The 20,355-nt window shown below is 40.6% G+C and overlaps 1 protein-coding gene across 2 annotated transcripts in view; it reads left to right on the forward strand.

The window, feature by feature from the left end:
- zbtb16a (zinc finger and BTB domain containing 16a) overlaps positions 1–19,338 on the forward strand; it is a 107,852-nt gene extending 88,514 nt beyond the window's left edge. The window contains exons 5-7 of one of the 2 annotated variants that reach the window (XM_082141139.1): positions 8,748–8,918; positions 13,145–13,315; positions 15,115–19,338. In XM_082141139.1, coding sequence (XP_081997265.1) covers positions 8,748–8,918; positions 13,145–13,315; positions 15,115–15,344 — 572 coding nt within the window. In that variant the 3' untranslated portion in view covers positions 15,345–19,338. The remainder of the gene's footprint in view (positions 1–8,747; positions 8,919–13,144; positions 13,316–15,114) is intronic. The other variant, XM_082141140.1, reaches the window with a different exon arrangement.
- Positions 19,339–20,355: the final 1,017 nt, after the last annotated feature.

Consider the following 20,355-nt stretch of genomic DNA (forward strand, 5'->3'; position numbering starts at 1 on the left):
CTGCATACGCCCAGAGGGGAAAAGCTCACACACATGCATACACATACAAACTCTCTCTCTCTCTTACTGTTCTTCCCCCCTCAATCACGTCGAATAACACCACACAACCTGGTTTTCAAATGTGGAACATGTAAACATCAAGCCTTATTCAGTGCATTCATCATCTGCATGCATCTAATATCCAGAGTACAAATTAGTTGCCAAGCACTGAGAATGTCATTAAAATGCAATCGTTTTGTGCTAGAAATGTTTATCCTGCATCTTTTGCATTTTATACATTAGCTGAATTTTTGTTTGTAAAGATTATTCACATGGAGTCATAAGAACAGTTTTTGGTCAAAGCAACTGTGTTAGGTTGGTAGCACAGAGTGACCCCTAATGGCCAGAGTGCAGTATGGCAATCCTGTGCAGGGCTCATGTGTGGCGTATGAGGGACACTGAACTGACACCCTTGGCAACCACTCGCCCGGTTGCCACGGCCAAGCAAGCAAGCAAGCAATTCGGAAGCCAGCTGTACTGCAGGAGCTGTTCCTTCTCATTTGCAGTTCATTTATCTCCCATCTCCGCAAGCCTCGCCAGCACACACACATACACACACAAACTCCCACTGGTAACCTCATCTCCATTGTGCCCAATCAACTGTGGAAAGTAAATGGCATCTCTCTCCCCCTTTTATTCATTCAAAATAACTCGCACATGCACACGGCATTGCCGCGGCCATGCCTCATACAAAACCACAGATGTAGAGACACTAGCTGATATACACGCATACAATAGAAATTGCCTCTGAAGCTCCTGTCAATAAAGTATTGTCAGATGTAGCCTGCAATGAGTAAATTACATGCATTACTAAAGCTGTGTATGACAGTCGCTTCGCTTACACATGTGGTGGCTGCTACGTATCGATTGTTATATTTAAATTCAGCAGCTGTGTTTGATGAACGCATGTGTAAGGGAAACACTTGTGTGTCAGCTTGTCAGATGCAAAATCATTTGATGAAGCATTTAGGAAATAAACGTAAGAGCCCCCAAGCCAAAAGCTTTGTTCAGACAGACAGCAATCGTTTTTGTTGTTGTTGTTGCTGCCTCTGACTTGAATTTTTTACTTGAATTTTTGTTTGTATATTGTTTAAAAAAAAACATAATATAATATGTATGTTAAGAATGTAATATATATATATATATATATATATATATATATATATATATGTATATGTAATCTAATATAGGCACAATATACCCATAGACACAATATGCAGTATATTTGTCAACAAAACCATTTTTTATTAATTTATATCTACAGTTTGTAAAGACATTCATAGGCAATTTAAACAGAGAAATATACATTTATAAAATATTTACTTTTTTTTATTATTGGTTTTTATACCGTTTATTTATACAGTTTTGTAAAGACATTCTTACGTGCGCACAGTTTCTATCTGTCTGTAAAACTAGTATTTAAGCTGAAGTATTTACATTTAAAATGTTTTGAAGGTCATTTCAGTCAGACATTACGGTCATTCACAGTGCTTTTCTCGATCTAGTTCGAGTGGTAAATGGACGAATGAGTGAGCTGTTTCGGACGTGACATATGCATGAATGTGTAAATACAGTAATGCTTCTGTCAGATGTATTGAGTTGAGCACACCGGCGAGATGTCATGATGGACATCAGCAGAGGCATGATTTCCAGATTTCAGTCCTGTTTGACAGCAGCTCTCTTCTGTCGGTGTCCTGCTGACGCTTAAGTCATTACTATGGCAACCCATGTGGATATAGCAGATATTGACTTGTCTGACTGTCTGAACAAACACCTCTGATTTCATCACTTGCACTATGACAGCACAGACACTAAAGAAAAACGAATCTGATTTATGTGCACGGTGAACACAAGAGCACGCGAGAGTAACACAAATCCAGATTTCTGCGCGTGTCGTCGGCTTCAGAGAGCAGATGAGCTTTAGTTATTATGGGACTCATCAGCACTGTAAACTTGAGAGAGCTCCAGACATCCTCCAGACACTCTCACCTCCTTGGTATGAATCGTCCGTATCTCATTCCCTGCACTAATTCCAATTTAATTGCCAGTGGCCTGAAGCCTCCTCAATAGGAGTAACAAATGGTTTGATTTTGTAGACTTCATCAGACTGCATTTTAAATGCGACACTCACCCCGCGCGAATGCCAATGAAGCAGAGGAGAGGCTGCCTGTTTACTAATTATCCTTTTTCTTACTGGGAGCCGCACTGCAAGGGTTGTCTGATTAAATCGGATTTGTGGGATAGGGGGGAAAAGCAAGCACGGTCCTCTGCTTTGTAAACGATCCTCATGCAAGGCAAGGGCCAGCCGTGCACTGTAAATTCTGCTCTCTTAAAGGGACACCGTGTCTTTTGTAGACCTAACGCAGGGGTGGGTCCCCTCGTAAATTCCTCCCCTTACTTACCCCCCCTCAGCGTTACTGTGTTTATGATCTTTTATCACTTCATCCATCAGGGCAGCAGGATGATTCAAATAGCGGCTCTACAAACACGGACCATGATGTATAGGCTATGGTTGCAAGTCTCACTCTTAATATAATTTAGCAGCAGCTTCTCATAACCTTTATGGAAGCGTTCAACAATTTTCACATTCATTTATAAAATTTTATTTTTCAAGTTCAATTAATTACAAAAAATAGTTACATCACATCCCTTTCTTGTATTATTGTGCAGAAGTTACGTTGTCGTCATCACAATGATGGAAGATTGGATGTACTATGAAGCGATTTTATCACCCTTGTCCTATGTTAAATGTATAATGTTTAAGTGTTGTGGCTATCATTTTAAAACTGTGTATTTTTCCAGGCCCATGTATTGTACGTCCAATAGTGGCGTCGCGATATACCTGTATTGATAACTGGTCCGTGATATGTAAAATATCTTGACAAATAATATTGTTTGTTAATACTGCACATAGAATTATATTGTAAACAAACAATTCAGTGGCAGTAACTATTTGCCTTAAAACTGGTTGCCAGCCTTCATAAAATGGACAAAAAGCAGCTAGTGACGATGGCGAAGAGTGTATTTACTACTGCCGCACAAAATCATGAAGTAAATGTCAGATGAAAGCGAGATTGCAACAATATTTAACAATGTTGTGATAGCCCTAAGGTCAATTATAGGTATCGTAAGTATCTAACCCGAACCTTTCCTGTAATCATCAAGAGCAATTAATCGACACCGCAGCCCCATAGTCGCTTTTACTGAATCCTCTTTGCAGGCACGTTGAGCTAGTGTTGAAAGCTTACTTAATTATGAAGAATCTGCCTCCAACACCTGTCAAAGTCAATAGGGCCAATTTCTTCCATGTGGGTTTGTGAGTGATGAAGACATTTTCTCTGTCTAAATGGACACTGGAGAAACCATATGGTTCCATGACATTATCTTGAGGTAATTAATATGGCTTCTACAATGACATCTGGTGGCATTAATCTATCTGAGAACGCGGCATCTCGCCACGGCCGCCCGACACGAAAGTGAATTATCTGTAACTATTATTGGTGCAAAGTCTGGTACGGTACCATCCCCTGAATGGGAAGTCATATTTTTGGAGGTTTAACATAGGTTGAACCGTCCTCATTCTTTCCCTTCGAAGCATCAGTTTAAGGCTTTTAAATGCAGTCTGCCATTGTAATTCTCATTTTAAAAAGCCACCACTTGAGATGAAAACCTGTAAAATCAAATAGCGTATTTTACACGTCCCCCTGTCGGGTGTCATGTATTTGTAAGGCAGACCTTCGGAGACCAATGACACTTTGATAGTAACACAGAAAATGTTATTTTGTTTCTCCCTCTCTCTCTCTCTCTCTCTCCCTCTCTCGCTGTCTCCCGTCTCACCATCTCTCCTCCTGTTAGATCAATAAACAATTCATTGAAGCTCTTTTCTTTGCTTTTCTTGTCAGAGGCACAGAGGCGTTTTGAATGCATTAAGGCAGCGCTCTGTGCTGTCACACGCTCTGTATTCCAGACCAAAGCTGTCAGTCGTTGCCCTCCCTTCCTCACCAGCCCCCTCTGAAAGCCTCAGGCTCCTCTAATGCCACATTATGCCCAGCCACTCTCCCGGATTACATGGATGTGCAGTCCTCCTGTAGTCTGGGCTCATTAGGTGTCAGCCGGAGTGAGCGAGTGAATACCCTGGTCGGAGAGATGCTGCAGACATATCGCATCACGCGCACATGCGGCTGCTGGAACAGCTTGTACCTGTTGACTTCCCAACAGCCTGTAGCACTCAGTCATAAAAACACTCATGTAACATCTCTATATCTATCAGTCTCTCTCTCTTCGGACTCAAAACCAGATTCGAGCAGGAAAAAAAAGTCAGGAGAGAAAAGACTAGCGATAATCAATTATCTTTCTCTCCAATCGCTCTGAGTGCAAGACCATGGAAATTAATGGGTCAGAAAGCCTTTATATGTGGCTTTACCCCTCAGACCTGGAGCCCTTTGGTAATGCGCTCCCTATAATGCTCACATTTATACATCCCAATTATAATTAAGATGCAGTCCCCATGAAAATCATTACACTGCTCGAAGGGGTTCTCGTGACTAATGTTCTCAGTTTGCCGCACTATACACAGATATGCTCGCTTGCAAGCGCAGTAGGAAATGGTAAATTTCTCTTGATAGCCCCATTTCACACTGAGCCAAAGTTCTGTGTTTTGCACATTATACTAATTGTGGGACTAAATATTTGGGCTTTCTTTGAGGCTATGTGCACCCCCCGTGTACGTTAAAGGGGTTGTATAGTTTTGGCACCAGTCTAACCATATTGTCACGCCCTCCTGAGCCCCTGCTAGCACCCATTGTCCCCAGGCTCAGCGGGGCTGCCAAGGCCCCCTCTGCCCCGCAACGGCCGGGCAGCCCTACCCCCCACCTGGCCCAAACATTTACCCCCATGACCCCTGCTCCCTTCCTGCTTTCAGACCTGAACTTCTCTCACAAGCTTCACACATACCACACAGTCTTAGTGTACATATACTCCATGGCTCTAGCTTTCCAGGCACTCATGTATGACACAAATCTGTGTGCTTTGCTGACACATCTAATCTGTCTGTCTGCCTTTCTGTCTGGATGTACTCTTTGTACATGGTTCTTTTTTTTAAATATATTTTTTTAATTGAGCACCTAATTGTTATTGGGGGTGCTACTATATTTATTACATTATTACTCTGGGATTCTGATTATTGCTGTAATTTTTTTCTTATTAATATTATTTGAAATATTAATGTGAATTAAGAGTCCATTTCAGTGACTCAAATAAATGAGTCACTGAATCATTTATTCAAACAATTCATTCAAAAACACTGATTCATTCAGAAAAAGAGTATTGAATAGTCTTTGAAGGAGTCATTGAATTGTTAACTCCACCAATTTGTTCAAACACACTTATTCATTCAGGAATGGAATCCATGACTGTCTTTGAATACATCAATGCATCATTCACTCAAATTATTAATTCAAAACATACTGATTCAGTTAACACTCTGTGGTTTGACTTCATATGGCACCATTTTCCTCATATGTAACCCATCTGGTGACTGTACATTTATCCCTCACTTGTTTGTATAAGAGTGTGTAATAATATAAAACCGAAATCCAATACTCTACCAAAACATGCCCATTGCACCACTGCCATCAGTCGCTGTTGATTCACATCACATCAAATATACATCAGATCAAACATCAACATCATGCATATTGTGTGCTCATCTGGGGAGTGCATTCCAAGTGAAGATTCAGAACAGGTGTGTCATAGTGCCAGGCTCTTCGCTGAGCAACAGGTGACATGATCACACCTCACTGCAGTGGCAATAGACAGAGCAGCAGGAATTGTATTCCATCAGCACCGGCGAATTGAAACGCAAACTAATTGACTTTAGTCTCACCAGCTTAGAATGGCACTCCTTCTCCATGTGGGGTTTCTCAGAGCTGGCTTCGGCCCTGTGGGAAACTCAGTTACATCGTCTAACTCTCACATTAAGTTTTAATCACAGCCATGTTCAGTTTGTTTGTGTAAAAAACAGTTGCATTTGTTCTGTACTGAATTCTTAAATGAAATAATAATGGTTGTTTGTATATGAACTTTAAAGCCATCCATTCTAGTGTACCCCTAAAAGTTAGAAAAATCTACTTTTAGCACATTTATGCATTATTTTTTTTTTTCAATCAGATGCTCGCTAGAATGAGAATGTTCCTCCCCCTGCAAACAAATGTGCATGGCTATAATGTAACCAAAGCCCTTCATTACTGTATGTCTTGCCCAGACTCCCTGTTGCAACAGCAAATAAGTCAGCGCAGAACAGAAAAATGCTTTTGTCAAGTGGTTTCAATGGGTCTCTAGGTGATTGTGATTATGTCTTATGTAGCGTACTATGCTAGACATGGTTATCTTCTTAGTCAGGGATGATGCAGGCACACATTCTCACACCCACCCTAGAGTTTGGAGGTGTTTGCAGTGGTGAACACAAGCAGAACACCCCCATCACCTAAATGCTGTGGCACACCCGCTGTTAAGTAACGGCCAATGCTTCTTCAGGGCTATTAACTTAAAACTGCGATGGAGCCAAGAGGCCCTTATAAATAGACACAGGAGTGGAGGTAAATTATGCCAAAATTCAGGCAGCAGGCAGCAGCAGCCAAAGCCAGTTCTCTATCCAGGTGTCACTTTGTCCAACTCAATTTTGCACTGTAATAGAGGCGAGTGGGTCAGCCACTTCTCTCTCTCTCTCTCTAGTTCTTTTTCTCTGCCTTACTCTTCAGTACCTCACAGAAGAGTTTCTCCCAGCTAGGCCATTTACTTGTGACGCTCTTTACTTCACACCGAGGAACACTTAATTCCAGCTAACACCAATCACATGGACACTGCACTTCCCTTCATGGCTGCCGCTTTATCAACTGTCCCCCCTGCCCTTCTTCTGTTCCCAAAATAGTGTTCTTTCTTCAGTGGAAGTGTTCTTACCACTTGAGAAATATGATGCATCAAGGGGTGAACTGTAAGATGTGTTATTTGACTGGTAATGGAAACATAGTCCACCTTTGAGATTGTTTCAAAAATCAAATTATATCCTTAAAACTAATATGCGATTGTTAAAAAAATTTCAGTAATATATATTTTTTAATTAATACTATTCAGTAAGGACACATTACATAGACACATGAAGTGATTTAAATACATTTTTAATGTTACAAAAGATTTATATTTTATAGACATAAAATAAACATCACTTACTTTCTATCCTTAGACATTTCTAATTATTTGAATGAAATAAAAATAGCATTTTATGTAATTGATCTGAAATGTGGCCAAATCTCCAAATATTGTACCATTTAAAAAAAAAAGACATGGGCCCAGAGTGCATGGTCACTGATTGGGCTTTTCTGAGAGGGGAATACTTGAAATGAAAAGTGGGTGAATTATCATCATTAAATCTTTCAGTCTCCACTAATGTGGGATTTTAAGAGCAATCACGGAGCAGCACTGGTGATGTGGCTTAGTCTTTCCCTCCACCTCATCCAGACCCTTGAGCACCCTGGGTCAGAGTCCACCTAACCTCTCGCATTCCTCAGAGCCTTTCCTCCCTACCCCCTGCCCTCTTTCCTCCTGTCACCTTGTCTTTCATCTCCCTCCACCCGCCCCCTTGAAAATTCGCTTTTTATGTTTCTTTACAGCCTTTAGATTTGCCATGAACCTTCCTGAAGCAAACTTGCATTTCACAACCCCAAACTTCTTTGGGATTTTCTTCCTTAATCAATGCCCCCCTCGTTTTCATCGATAAACCAAGAGACGTAAGGAGTCATTAAAGATGGAGACAGCGAGAGGGGGAGGGAGATGGCTGGGCCGAGAGAAAGCCAGAAGGAAGGCTTGTCAGTATTTATTTGCAGAGAAGCAGCAATTTAGCTGCACTGTCTGAGATTTAAGAACAGGAATAGTCGTTTCTCTCGCTCACCTCAAACTCCTCCTCTCATCCTCTCAATCGCTCCCGTTTTTTTCTCCAGCAAATGCTGATTGATCGAGCTTTATGAACATGAGACTGGGGCTCCTCATAGATTTTTAAATTAGTGGCAGCTTTGCCCCAAAGATGTGTTATCGACTCATGAAATAGAAGCGGAGCTTAAAACACTCCCACTTTCCCCAGAGTTTTCTAAAGCCTGATAATTGAAAAAAGTGTGAAGTGTGAGTCTGTGTATTAGAGTTAAGCAAAAGAGAGGGAAAATTGTTCACTTTGCACCTTTATCTCTTTAAACGCATAGGTATAAGTCTGTTGTTTTTAGGAGGAGATTTAAATGATTTGGTAATATTAATTCTAGGTATCTAACAGCTCTAGTCTTTTTTTCCTTTAAGTTTATCTGTCCGCTGACCTCTTGTGGCACTGTATTATATGTGCATCTCACCCTGTGGTACTGAATGAGATTCTCCTATTGATCCACTGAGACTGAGTGTATTTTCTAAATGAATCATTGTCTCTTTCAGCTTGATTGTCCAGTTTTTGCAGTGAACGTGATTCAGAAGAACCAGAGTTTCTGCACAACATGCATCGCCAAACTAATTTGCTAAAATAATGACCGTTTTCTAAAATGGATCAGACAAATAGAAAATACTCAATTAGTTGGGCCAGTATTGCTGTGTTTAGCTCGTCAGGACACTTTAACATACACTGCTGTAAATGGTGTTGTACATGCATGCTAACATCTCTCTCTGTCTGTTTTCAGGATCCGATATGGCCATCTTCTGTTTGCTGTGCGGGAAGCGCTTCCAGACGCAGACGGCTCTGCAGCAGCACATGGAGGTCCACGCAGGCGTGCGCAGCTACATCTGCAGCGAGTGCAACCGCACATTTCCCAGCCACACCGCACTCAAGCGCCATCTTCGTTCACATACAGGTCTCTCATCAGCTCCATACTACTTTAGTTTCTGTGTCTTAACGTCACGCATTTGTGCATAAACCGACAGCCTCAGGAGCCACATTTTTGGAATGAATCAGAAATACTAATTTGATTCTTTGAAGGTTTATGCACATCCGTCAAGCCAAATGATTATACACGCTGAGATGTGATTCACCCTGTAGAGTGTTTAAATCAGGATCCTGGTACAGTCATTGTGTCGGCTTTTTTTCCCACCCGTCATCTCATCACCTTCTGGATGGAGGTGGATGGAATGAAGATAGCAGGCTGAAGTGACATGTCATTTAGCGAAAGGCCACAGCGCTGTGATGGCTTGTGACAGCGCAGATATCACCCTCCCCAGTCGTGCTAGCCCTGCTATATGGCGGTTTCATCCCCATGTGGCCAAGCACGCGGCTGAGCAGATGCGGCGACTCTGGAACGGTCTCCATTACTGTCTCTGAATATGAGACGCTGGAAATGAATCCCATTTTCTCCAGAAAGCCTTTTTCACCCTTCGTCTCTGACCTTAAATAACAGTCTGATGTGTCAGAGTTGCTTTACTTGGCGGCAGCAGGAATGAATATTTGAAGCGAAAGAGGGAGATGAGCAAAGCCCGCCTGTTTACAGGCTGCCCGGCCGTTATTGGGCGGCTGATGGTACAAGACGGCCAAGCGCTTACTGTACTCACTTGTCCTCGTCCGACTGCACATCGGAGCCGACGCTCCCGCCTGCACGCATAAATGTCAACGGTCTGCTTTGCCGCAGACGAGGCGGAGGGATATAGAGGCTGTGACGCAGCGTCGCGCTAGTTTGAACCCAATTCTCTGTGGGCGTGTATTAAATTACAATGAGCGCTTGCAAGCACCCTGTTTAATGTGATGTGGGGGCTTTTGTCAAGAAGCTGAAAGGGAAAAACTGCTATTGGCACTTGCAAAAACCACCGAAAATAAGATTTTTTTTTTTTAAAGAGGACAAAAAGGAAGACTCTCTGCTCGCGTTTAAATCTCCTTTGATCTTCTTAATCTCATTCACAGTGTATTTTTTAATGCTGGAAACTGAGTCGCAGATATGATAAGCACTGGATATTCCTCAGAGCCGTGTTTCCCAACCCTTTTATCTTATTCATTCCCACAACACCATCAATAGGGCTCAAGTACCATTACATCAATACCACACCAGAAATTTTAAACTTATTGTGTACTTAGTAGTATATCATCTAGCATTAAGGTAAATACAATTAAAGTCACCATTATTACATTGATTTACTTAAAAAACAATCACTACTGTTTGTTACTCACCAAGTGGCCTATATACAACTTCGTTTGCCTTTCAACCATATACTTTCTCAAAAACGTTTAATTTTGCAAATGTGAAGTTAAGTTCATAAAATGTGGGTAACTTTGTTTAAATGTTGCAGTTCAGTCCGGAATTTTTTTAAATTTGTACTTATTTAATACATGCAATACTATGGTTTCTGTGCTTTGTGACGTAAAGGGTGGGGAGGGAGAATATAGTTAATGGTTTTGAAATGTCGTCCTCAGAAATCTGCTTTTCTCCGATGTCTTTAAATGTCAGCTTTACCATCACAGGAATAAATTACATTTTAAAATGTATCAAAATAGAAAACAGTTATTTTAAATTGAAATTAAGTTATCACAGTATTTTTGATCAAATAAATTCAGCCGTGGTGCATTAAATGAAAAGTGCACTAAATACATAAAATTGTAGAATACTATAGTATATAATAATTTGACAACTCTTATTTTTTTTAAGTTGTATAGGTTAAAGTGAGCAAAATCAATGTATTTTCTGGGATAAAGTACAACTTTGCTGAAACAATGGTGCGATAGCTCGACGTATCCCTGATTTCCTCCATGTGTGTGGTGCCCACTCAAAAAGAACTTAAATGAGTGATTATGGCCCACACAGTCATTACTCAGTTATTCAAACCCAGTCATACCTTGTCCTAAATGCTGATGCGGAACCAATTTTAACAGGATTTCAGAGAATGATTACACGCGTTTCCGCTGATTTTAGAGAGGAATTTCTGTTCTTGAATGTACTTGCTCATGTACGTTTACAGGCGCACACAGTGTGAGCGAACGCTGGCATCCATTAGGGCTGATAATCATGGCAGCCCCCTCGCTCCCCCCCTCGATTCCGCATGCTGCCGGCCGTGCCTCGTTAATATTCCGTTGTTGTTCTGTGCTTGTGTTTTATTCGGAGCCCATTTTCCATCTGCGGCGGGTGTTTTGTGTTCGCAGCTGTGTTTGATAGTGCAGCCCAGTCGAGACCCTGGCAGTGATGGATCCTTGATTTACGCTGCTTAGCGCATAATGAACTCGGCCCCTGCCTTAACGTAAGCCTTGGCCCTGCCAGGCGGCTGGCGGTGCCCGCAGACCCCGGCCAGGTACGCCACCGCAGCAGTCCCCTGGGGCATGGGGACGCATGTGGCAGCCCCCAAGCTTTCCAAATGTCTTTCCCGCCCTCTTTGTGCCTCGCAGCCACCAGACTTACACACAGACACAGAAAGGAACTGAAGAACACGCAGTCGGTGACAGCATCTTGATCTATCACCTTGTATCTTTACTGCCTCAAAGCTTAATGTATTCCAAACAAAGCAAAGCCGCCAAACAGAATTTGATAAGCAAATTGCCTTCTGTTTATAGCAGTGACATGCTCCATTTACATAACAGGTAGCCTAAAAAAACACCACCAGGCGATATGAATTTGTGCCTTGTGGTATCGAAAGAGAGCTGTCACAAATTATTTTGTCAAATAGAGATTAAAGATGCTTTCACCAAAGGGTAGAAACAAGCCTGCGGATTTAACTCATGGTTAGTTTTCTGGAGGCTAGCGCAGATGTCTTCGGTTGAAGAGCCAGCTTAGGTGCAATTAAAGTCAGGTGAATTTGGTGTGATTGCTATGCTCGTCGCGTGCCGGAGAGTCAGGGAGCGTGATGGATTGTGTTCTCTTCTGCGGAGGAGGCATTTTGAAGCGCCAAATTTCGTTCAGCAACTGATAACTTCATGCACACAAATAAATACTGTCACTTTTATTGATTTTTGAAATGTATGCATTTTTTTTTACTTTTTTTTTTTTTTTAATGTTTCGTGTCGTCGTCTTTTTTTCTCCCTGCATTTTTTTTCTCTCCCATTACTGGCAAAGCGAAGGCTGTGGAGCCCGAGCAGCCGTGTAAATGTGAGGCGTTTAGCTGCGTCTCGCCACAAAACGTGCCTGAGGAAATTGACATTGTCTGGTAACGGGAGGCGGCGAGAGTCTGAGCATGACAGTACATAACGAGAAATGCAATTTATTCCCAGGCACGGTGCCGCTCGGACAGCCAGATAATGAAACGCGTAGGTCATAGACGATGACTTAAACCCTTCGCACAGAAGTGAAATGCATTAAATATGGGGAACATTACACGCCTGGCAGAGTCGCGCATCTGTACGGACAGAGAGTGATATATGGTTAGCTGATATGGAGACACAGAAACGCAATTAGTGCAGAGAACAGAAAAAGAAACACCCCCGCATATCATAATATCACTGATTACTGACCTCTGAAGATCCATTACAGAGCAGGAAGACAGGACGATATAGGCGAGATGACCTATAACAGGCAATTGGTGATGGTGTAATTACTTAATTTTTCAAATAAATATCATAGTCCAGATGTATAATGCTTTGTGAATGGAGAAAAATCACTTGTGCTATTGTATAGGTCCTTTTTGTTTAGAAATTTGTGAAAATTGTCATCATTTAACTTTTATTCTTCAATTGTTTTTTGGGGGAGGGGGGGTTACTTAAGGGGTAATTTTGGTACGTTTTCTGACATTTTTTAAACAATTTTATTTTACAGCCTTTTGTATGTTTATCTGGTTGAAATTAAATGTGTTTCTTGTGTTTCAATGATACTTTCTCATACACTGATACACATTGGAAATTAAAATGAGTTGTTTTTGTGCAAATAATCCATTGGATTATTTCCAATGTGTATCAGTGTAAAACAGAGTATAAAGTCAGTGTAAACACTGTATTTCTTTAGCTCTATCAAAACATAGTTTGAGTATCACAACCAGCACAACATTTGTTGCCATTTGTTGTCACTAGACATACAGAAATGACACCTTTAAGTGTCATTTAGGGGTGAAATAAGGTGATTATTGTTTATGATTACCATTAACTCACATGTACCATACTGACCGGACCACTGTTCAGCAGGTGACCACCCGTTTGAATGCGAGTTCTGCGGAAGCTGCTTCCGAGACGAGAGCACGCTGAAAGGACACAAGCGCATCCACACCGGAGAGAAGCCCTATGAATGTAACGGCTGCGGCAAGAAGTTCAGCCTCAAACACCAGCTAGAGACCCACTACCGTGTCCACACAGGTACTGTGCACTCCTTCCTGTTTATCAAGCCTAGAGAAATGGGAACATTAACATTATAGACCTCCCTGTTTTTTAGTAACACTTTTGATCCAGTAACATGCCTTACTTAAATCACGTTAAGCGCTACAGAGGTATGTCGCAGCTTTCTGTTATCCTTGTCAGCAGGTGAGCATCATATCTGATCTTTTAACCAGTTCTGCGGCCGATGCCAGTGTAGGCCATGCCTCTGTTTGGCTTCAGACCTGTGTAAAGAGCCCCCTTTCCTCTGTTAAGGTGATATCTGATTGATTCTCACGTCTTGGCGCTCTGTAAAGCCCACACCAAAGGGCAGGCCATTTCCAGTGCTGTCAGCTCGCTCTTTGACAAGGGGATTAGTGCGGTACTGTAGAGACCAGGTCACACAACGGGCACCAAACTGTCCCCTCCTCTCTGCCACACAAAAAAAAAAACGATACCGTTAAGCCAAACTATCAAGAAAGCCTGTCAAATAATTGGCTTCTTTGGGGTGGGGATGGAGCAAAGCCTTGGCGGCGAGCACACAGCTCCCGAGATAACAAGAACAACGACAAGCTCACAGTCAAAGGCCACCGCATGCAAAAAGGGAGCCGCTTGATGAAGCATCGACATTGGCAGCACCGCTGGCTGTCGATGGCCAATCAATAACCCGGCTCCATTTGCAATTCATTATTGCCTGGTTATCTGAGGCTGCCCTGTTTACAGTGCAGTTAAAGTACACTGACCACACGTGCATGTATCACTGGAGTCCCGACGGTTTAATGACCGTCTCATTAGGCCATCTGCATACGCAAACGCAGACGGACGTGACATTGCTCGAACCTCCGAGGTCAAGGTTCCTCAATCCCTCCGTTAAACAGAAGACCTGAGCAAACAACGCAGAGACTTTGCATTTCCCAGGATGCCTTTACCCAATACAAGCATTCTTCAATCCTCAACTTATCAATGCTTTCCCTAGTGACATTTTTAAAGGTCAACGTTTAGATGACTTATTTTCACTGTCAGGGGAAATGTGCCGCGCTTTGCGTTACAGTCTCTTTAAGAGGTTTCTTAAATAGCAACTTTCTGAACCAAAAACAAATTTGCTGTTTAACATTTGATTGTATGTGGTTATTTTGTCCTATGCAACATTTACTGCTGTTCCATGTGTTTTGTTTTGTTTTTTGTTTCTCAATGCTGCAAAATTGTCATACACTTATTCTGTTTTGAGACAATAGAGGGAAAATTAGTTGTATAGACAAATTTCCTAGCATTTGATCATTAATTTGCTCACTGAGTTTATTTGATCAGAAATACAATTAAAAAGAGTAATATTGTAAAATGTTATTAAAATGAAAATATATTAATATATTTTAAAATGTATTTTGTAATTCATTTGATTTAGAAAATTAAGCTAAATTTTCAGCAACCATTACACCAGTCTTCAGTGTCTCGTGATCCTTTAGGAATCATTCTAATATGCAGAAGAAACATTTCTTTTTATTAGCAATGTTGGTTGCACTTTATTTTACATTTACTTACAGTGTAGTTACGTGAGAAAGTACTGGTTAATATAAGGTAACTACATGGGTTCAGGGTTAGTACCTAGTTATTGTAATTGCTATAAGTACATAGTATGTTCATGCGGAACAGGACTCTAAAATAAAGTGCAACCGCAATGGTGGAATGTTGACATCAATGCAGATGAATATTCCTGTCTGTTCACAAATATAAAAGCAGAACCCAGTGTACAACATCTCTTGATGTGTCTTGCAAAGTCCTGACATTTTGTATTCTCTGTGCAGGTGAGAAGCCGTTTGAGTGCAAGCTCTGCCACCAGCGCTCCAGGGACTACTCGGCCATGATCAAACACCTGCGCACCCACAACGGAGCCTCTCCGTACCAGTGCACCATCTGCCTGGAATACTGCCCCAGCCTCTCCGCCATGCAGAAGCACATGAAGGGCCACAAGCCTGAAGACATCCCCCCGGACTGGAGGATAGAGAAGACTTACCTGTACCTCTGCTATGTCTGAAGGGGGGGGTGGGGAGATGGCGGGGAGGGAAGGGGAGTGGGAGGACGAGGGGTTAAAGCACCTGGAAACACAGTCAGGAAATGGACGGATTTGTCGGATGGCAGAGGCAGAGTGAGAACGGGAACGAGAAAGACAGAAATCTTACCCATCAGTATCGCAAAAAAAAAAAAAGCATCATGTTGTAGCCGTTTGTCCTTTCACAGCACGGATCATATAGGAGGTTAATTCTCTACATGTCCGCTTAATATACTTAAATATGTCTTATATCAGTCAAACAACACACTTCAACAATGATCCCTCCCCTTCGTAAGGACGCCCTCTCCTGGTACACCATAGTAGTGTGAACGAGACACAATGTTTATCTCAGTGCACGAAGCACTTAGATCCGTCAGTGGTAACGTGCCAGTCAGGTACTCCACAGCAAATATATGAACCGTCATGTTCATCAGGGTCATTACTGCAAACTGGGACGTAAGCTTCCTGCAAAACGTCTTCACGATGCCCAGCTTGACAGTCAGTGCGTAGATCCCTCCTATATGATTCACATTCATTAAGGGCTTATTGGTTTAACCAGTGTACAAATCAGCTAAGCTCTCAGTACTCTACTTATCAATGTCATTTCACTTTTTTTTTCTTCTTCTCTCGGCATACCTCCGTGCCGCATATTACAAGCTAACTTCACGACGACAGTTTTTGTTTGATGCTGATTTCTCAAGCGCCACATTTCAAGTACATGTTCACGTTAGCTCTTTCTTTGCGCCCAAGTCTGAAAAGCAGTTAACCGTTTGAAACTTGGCAATACATACAGAACATCCATTACACACTAGACATCTAATCAACTGTTTATGCTGTTGTTATAGAGACCAAAATGATGACTAAAGCTGCTTTTGTCAGTGGCTTGTAGACAGAGCGGCACTGTGACGTACAGGGGCTCGTCCGCACATATCCGTGTGTTCGCAGGTGGTCGCAAGGCTCGGGAACGCTGGGATGAAAGAACAGAGCAGATCAACTCTTTTGGTTTGATTCCTTTCGCTTTGTCTGTGTTTCCTATTATTACCTTGATTTATTTCAGCACATCGTACTTGAATTACCTCGTTTTTTTTTTTTTTTTGTGACCTCATGTGCTAGTGTTTTAATTTTTCCTTTGTATATTTGATCGTTTGCTTTGCGTTTGTCCTTCGAGCAGGGGAGATATTGAAGTGGCGTGCGCTTTTAAGTACTTAAGAAATTAAGTGCCATGGTGAAGAGAGATTATTTGTCTTTTGTTTTATTTTCTTTGCATTAATATTACCAAACTTGGTATTATGTTTTTTTTGGTTTTACTAACCCTGCTTGTTGAAGAGCTTGTGGGTTTGGTTGTTTTTTGTAAGCTACCTCTAAGTTTTGTTTCTTTTGGTTGTTTCGTTTGCAAAAAGCACATTATTGCGTTTTGCATTATCGCAACTTCATCTCACGCTTTCAAGTGTTGTATGTCGGAAGCGACGAATATGAAAGGGTAAGATTTGCTTATAGGAAAAGTGGATTACAAAAAAAAGAGTCATAACTTTCCTTATCAGTCCCCCTCACCCCTGTAAATGTTACCTTAAGAGCAGAAAAGAGATTTCTGAAGCCTTAAGTTCGGGGTCGGAGTTGATCTGGGAGGTGCGTATGGAACAAGTGAAGTGTAGTACTTTAAAGTCTGAAAAAAACAAAACAAAATGTTAAACTTGAAAATATGTGAATAGAATTGTAGTTTTGTAATGTGAAAAAAGAAGGTTCACAGTGCGTGAGCCACCAAGAACAGGTCATATACAGCAGTGCATTGTGCGTTGGACAATTGGGACTGCAAGTGGTAATCAAAGATGAAAGGAAGAAAAAAAAAAAAAACTCAAATCCTGTCAGTTGACATGTTTCTTTGTATGAGTGTAGTCCTGAGCAAGAGCCAACAGAGGCCATTTGATATATAAAATTGTGATATTTTTGTATTAAGTGTCAGTCCCTTTTTCCATTTGTTGAGGTTGCTGCGGGGCAAAACTTTGTAGTTCTTTTTTTATATCATTATTCTCTGGTTTGACTCGTTTGCCTTGCTCCTCTTCTGTAATGTTGGACAGTGCGTGATCCTATAGTGATAAATGTTGCTTTCTGGATGTCAATACATTGCAGGTGAAGGACTAAATCAGCCACATTCTCCTTTGTGAAAATAACAACAAACAAACAAACGAAGAAAAGAAAAAAAATGAGGTGATGCCAATGATCAATTCCATTGCACACGATCTCTCAAACAAAACAATCAATGTTGCCAACGTTTTGTTTTTTACTTGAAGTGACAAAAAAAAAAAAAAGAAGGGATGGGAAGACGCATCAAAGGAAACGTAATTGTTGTGTGTCTTGCCGTTGTTTTCTGGAAAACACTGTGAGTTCGGGCATCTTTTGCCCCCTGTGAGAATTTAAAAAAACTAGTAGCTCCATGAAATAAGGCAGAAATATATATTTTGTTCTGTAAATGGATAATGTCGACTGATGTTAAATGGGTAAAACAGAGTTTTGCTATATGTGGCAACAATACGAGATATTAAGTCACATGCTAGTGTAACACTTTGATTTTGTACTTTGCTTTGAGTGTGTGTTTGAGGCTGAAAGAGTGTGTATTGTGTGTGTGCGTGCGCGTGAGCACGTTAGTGTCAAATGCACTAATCTGAAAGTCATGTTCTATGCCACTTTTCTCTCACCATGATTAAAAAAATATTGGCATTGATATAGTTCTTCCCTCAATGTTCTTCGGATGTTTCTGTAATATCTTTGTGCCTAAATGAAATTGTTCAACAAATTGTTCACATATATCTGCTTAGTTTCTGTATTTTCAAGAAAATTATTGGTGTCTTCAGGGCTCCAGGGGTGCCATGATGATCTCAGAATCGATTCACTTGTTTTAATAATTATCATTTGGTCTATTTTCAGTGGTTCCACTGGCGACCGATCGAATGCAACAAGCATTGTAGTGTTTTATACACAGTTCGAAAAGACGAGCTAAACATTCCTTGGATAGGAATATGTGTGTTTTTCACAATGAATATCCTGCTTTGAGGGGGAAAACTTAATGTTTGAGAATCAAACTTGCTTTCATTTCCTCGTTTTTTTTTTTTTTTTTGCCTCAGCAACAGGTTTGCTGATTAAACCTTTCAACGACGTCCCTTTAACATTCGGCGAGTTGTTGATGGATGCGTTTGTACTGCCCCTACTAGACATGTCTTATTTGTTGTTTAAAGTACTTATGTTAAAGAAACGGTTCGCCACACGTCATCATTGCATCCCTGGAGTTGGCTCACTGTGTTCCAGTGTGGTGTTCTAGAAAGAGTAGCCATTTCATGCTGTGTTGCCATGCATGTGCCATTGAGGTCAAAACTAAACTGTTTGAGTAACAAAGCACCAAGACGTTGTCTTTTTTTTTTATATATTAGCACTGAGGACCAATTGCCCTGTCGGACCAAGCATAAAGCTTTTTATGTATCAAATCAGTTTCTCTCTTCCCCCTCTCTCTACTGTATCCCCCTCTCCTTTACTGGCTTGTCTGGGTTTTCTTTTCTCCCCCATTGTGACAGCACAAGTGCCAGTCCTGTTGCTCTTTAAGAATATAGTGTTTTGTTTCTGGGGTTTTTATTTTTGTTTGTTCTATTATTATTATTTGAATTGTTATAGTTACGTCTACCTCAGCACCTAATCTTAGCCTAATCTTAGAAGGTGCCCAATTTTTTTTTTCTTTATTATTTTTTTTTTTTCTCTGTTTGTTGTCAATTGTACACATTTTTATTTGCATTAGAGCTTTGCAGCGGTCCTTTTGTCTTTTCCAGCAACATGCTATTTTTTGTAGCACTACTTTCTGTATGTTGTGCTACAGATATTGGCATCAGTTTCCTGATGTAGTCTTTCTTTCGGTGTAGGATCAGACACATCTCTTTGTAACATTTCAGTGTTCTCTGATGGAGTGTGAAAAAATAAAGAATTTAAAGAGATTGAATGCTGCAGGTTTTCTTCTCAGTGTTGTCACCAAGTAAATTTTGTGCCTTTAATAGTGAAAGATATTTTTTACATCCTACTAACAGTAGATTGTTTTTGTAGTGTTTTTTTTTTTTTGTATTTTTTTTATTTTATTTATGAGTCTCAAAATAACAATGTTCAGTTGTATTCCTTAAATCTGCAGTTAGAAAAAAAATAAAAAATGGACTTAAGTTTGTCTGGCTTTTCATCTGTTCAACTCTGTTATTAATCCTTTATACAACAATTTAAATATTTTGTAATTTATTCACCCTCACGTAGTTTTAAACCCATATGATAGACTGTCTTATGTGGAACGCCAAAGGAAATGTTATGTGGAATGTTCAAGATGCTCTTCTTTATAAAATAAAAAGTGATGATGATCACAGCTGTAAAAACAAGATTACATAACTTATATTTACAGTCTGTTTTCAAACGAAGCAGAAATAGCATGGACTGCTGCTCCTGGTCACCATCCACTTCTATTGTATAGAAGAGAGAAACGTGAACAATGTACAGTACATGCAGGCTTGGAACGACATGAGGGAGTAAATGATGACAGTGTTTTTAAATTTTCTCTTTAAATCACTTGAAAATGTCTTTCAAATTGTGAGTTAATTTGCTGTTCTTCATGGTTGCTTAATTGCTGTTGTTCATTATAGGCGTCTTGAAGCCTGTAAAACAAGGTTAGACACTTTGATTAAACATTACTCGTTAGCAGTGTTGAGGGAAATGCATTACAAGTAATCCGATTACTTTTTTTCAAGTAACTAGTTAAGTAATGGATTACTTTTAAATTTACGACAAAATATCGGAGTTACTTTTTCAAAAAAGTAGAGCCTTTTACATTTGCCAAAAATAGAACTTTTGTTTTTATTATTAAAAAAACAAATAAACCCAGCCAAGGTGAGAAAAGGAATTGCAAAAGTAAGAAAATATAACTAATTAACGAATATTGTAATGTATTACTTTTAAAAGTATCTTCCCCAACACTGCTGAT

Source organism: Leuciscus leuciscus (assembly GCF_965113295.1).
Source record: "Leuciscus leuciscus genome assembly, chromosome: 16".
NCBI classification, from domain to species: Eukaryota; Metazoa; Chordata; class Actinopteri; order Cypriniformes; family Leuciscidae; genus Leuciscus; species Leuciscus leuciscus.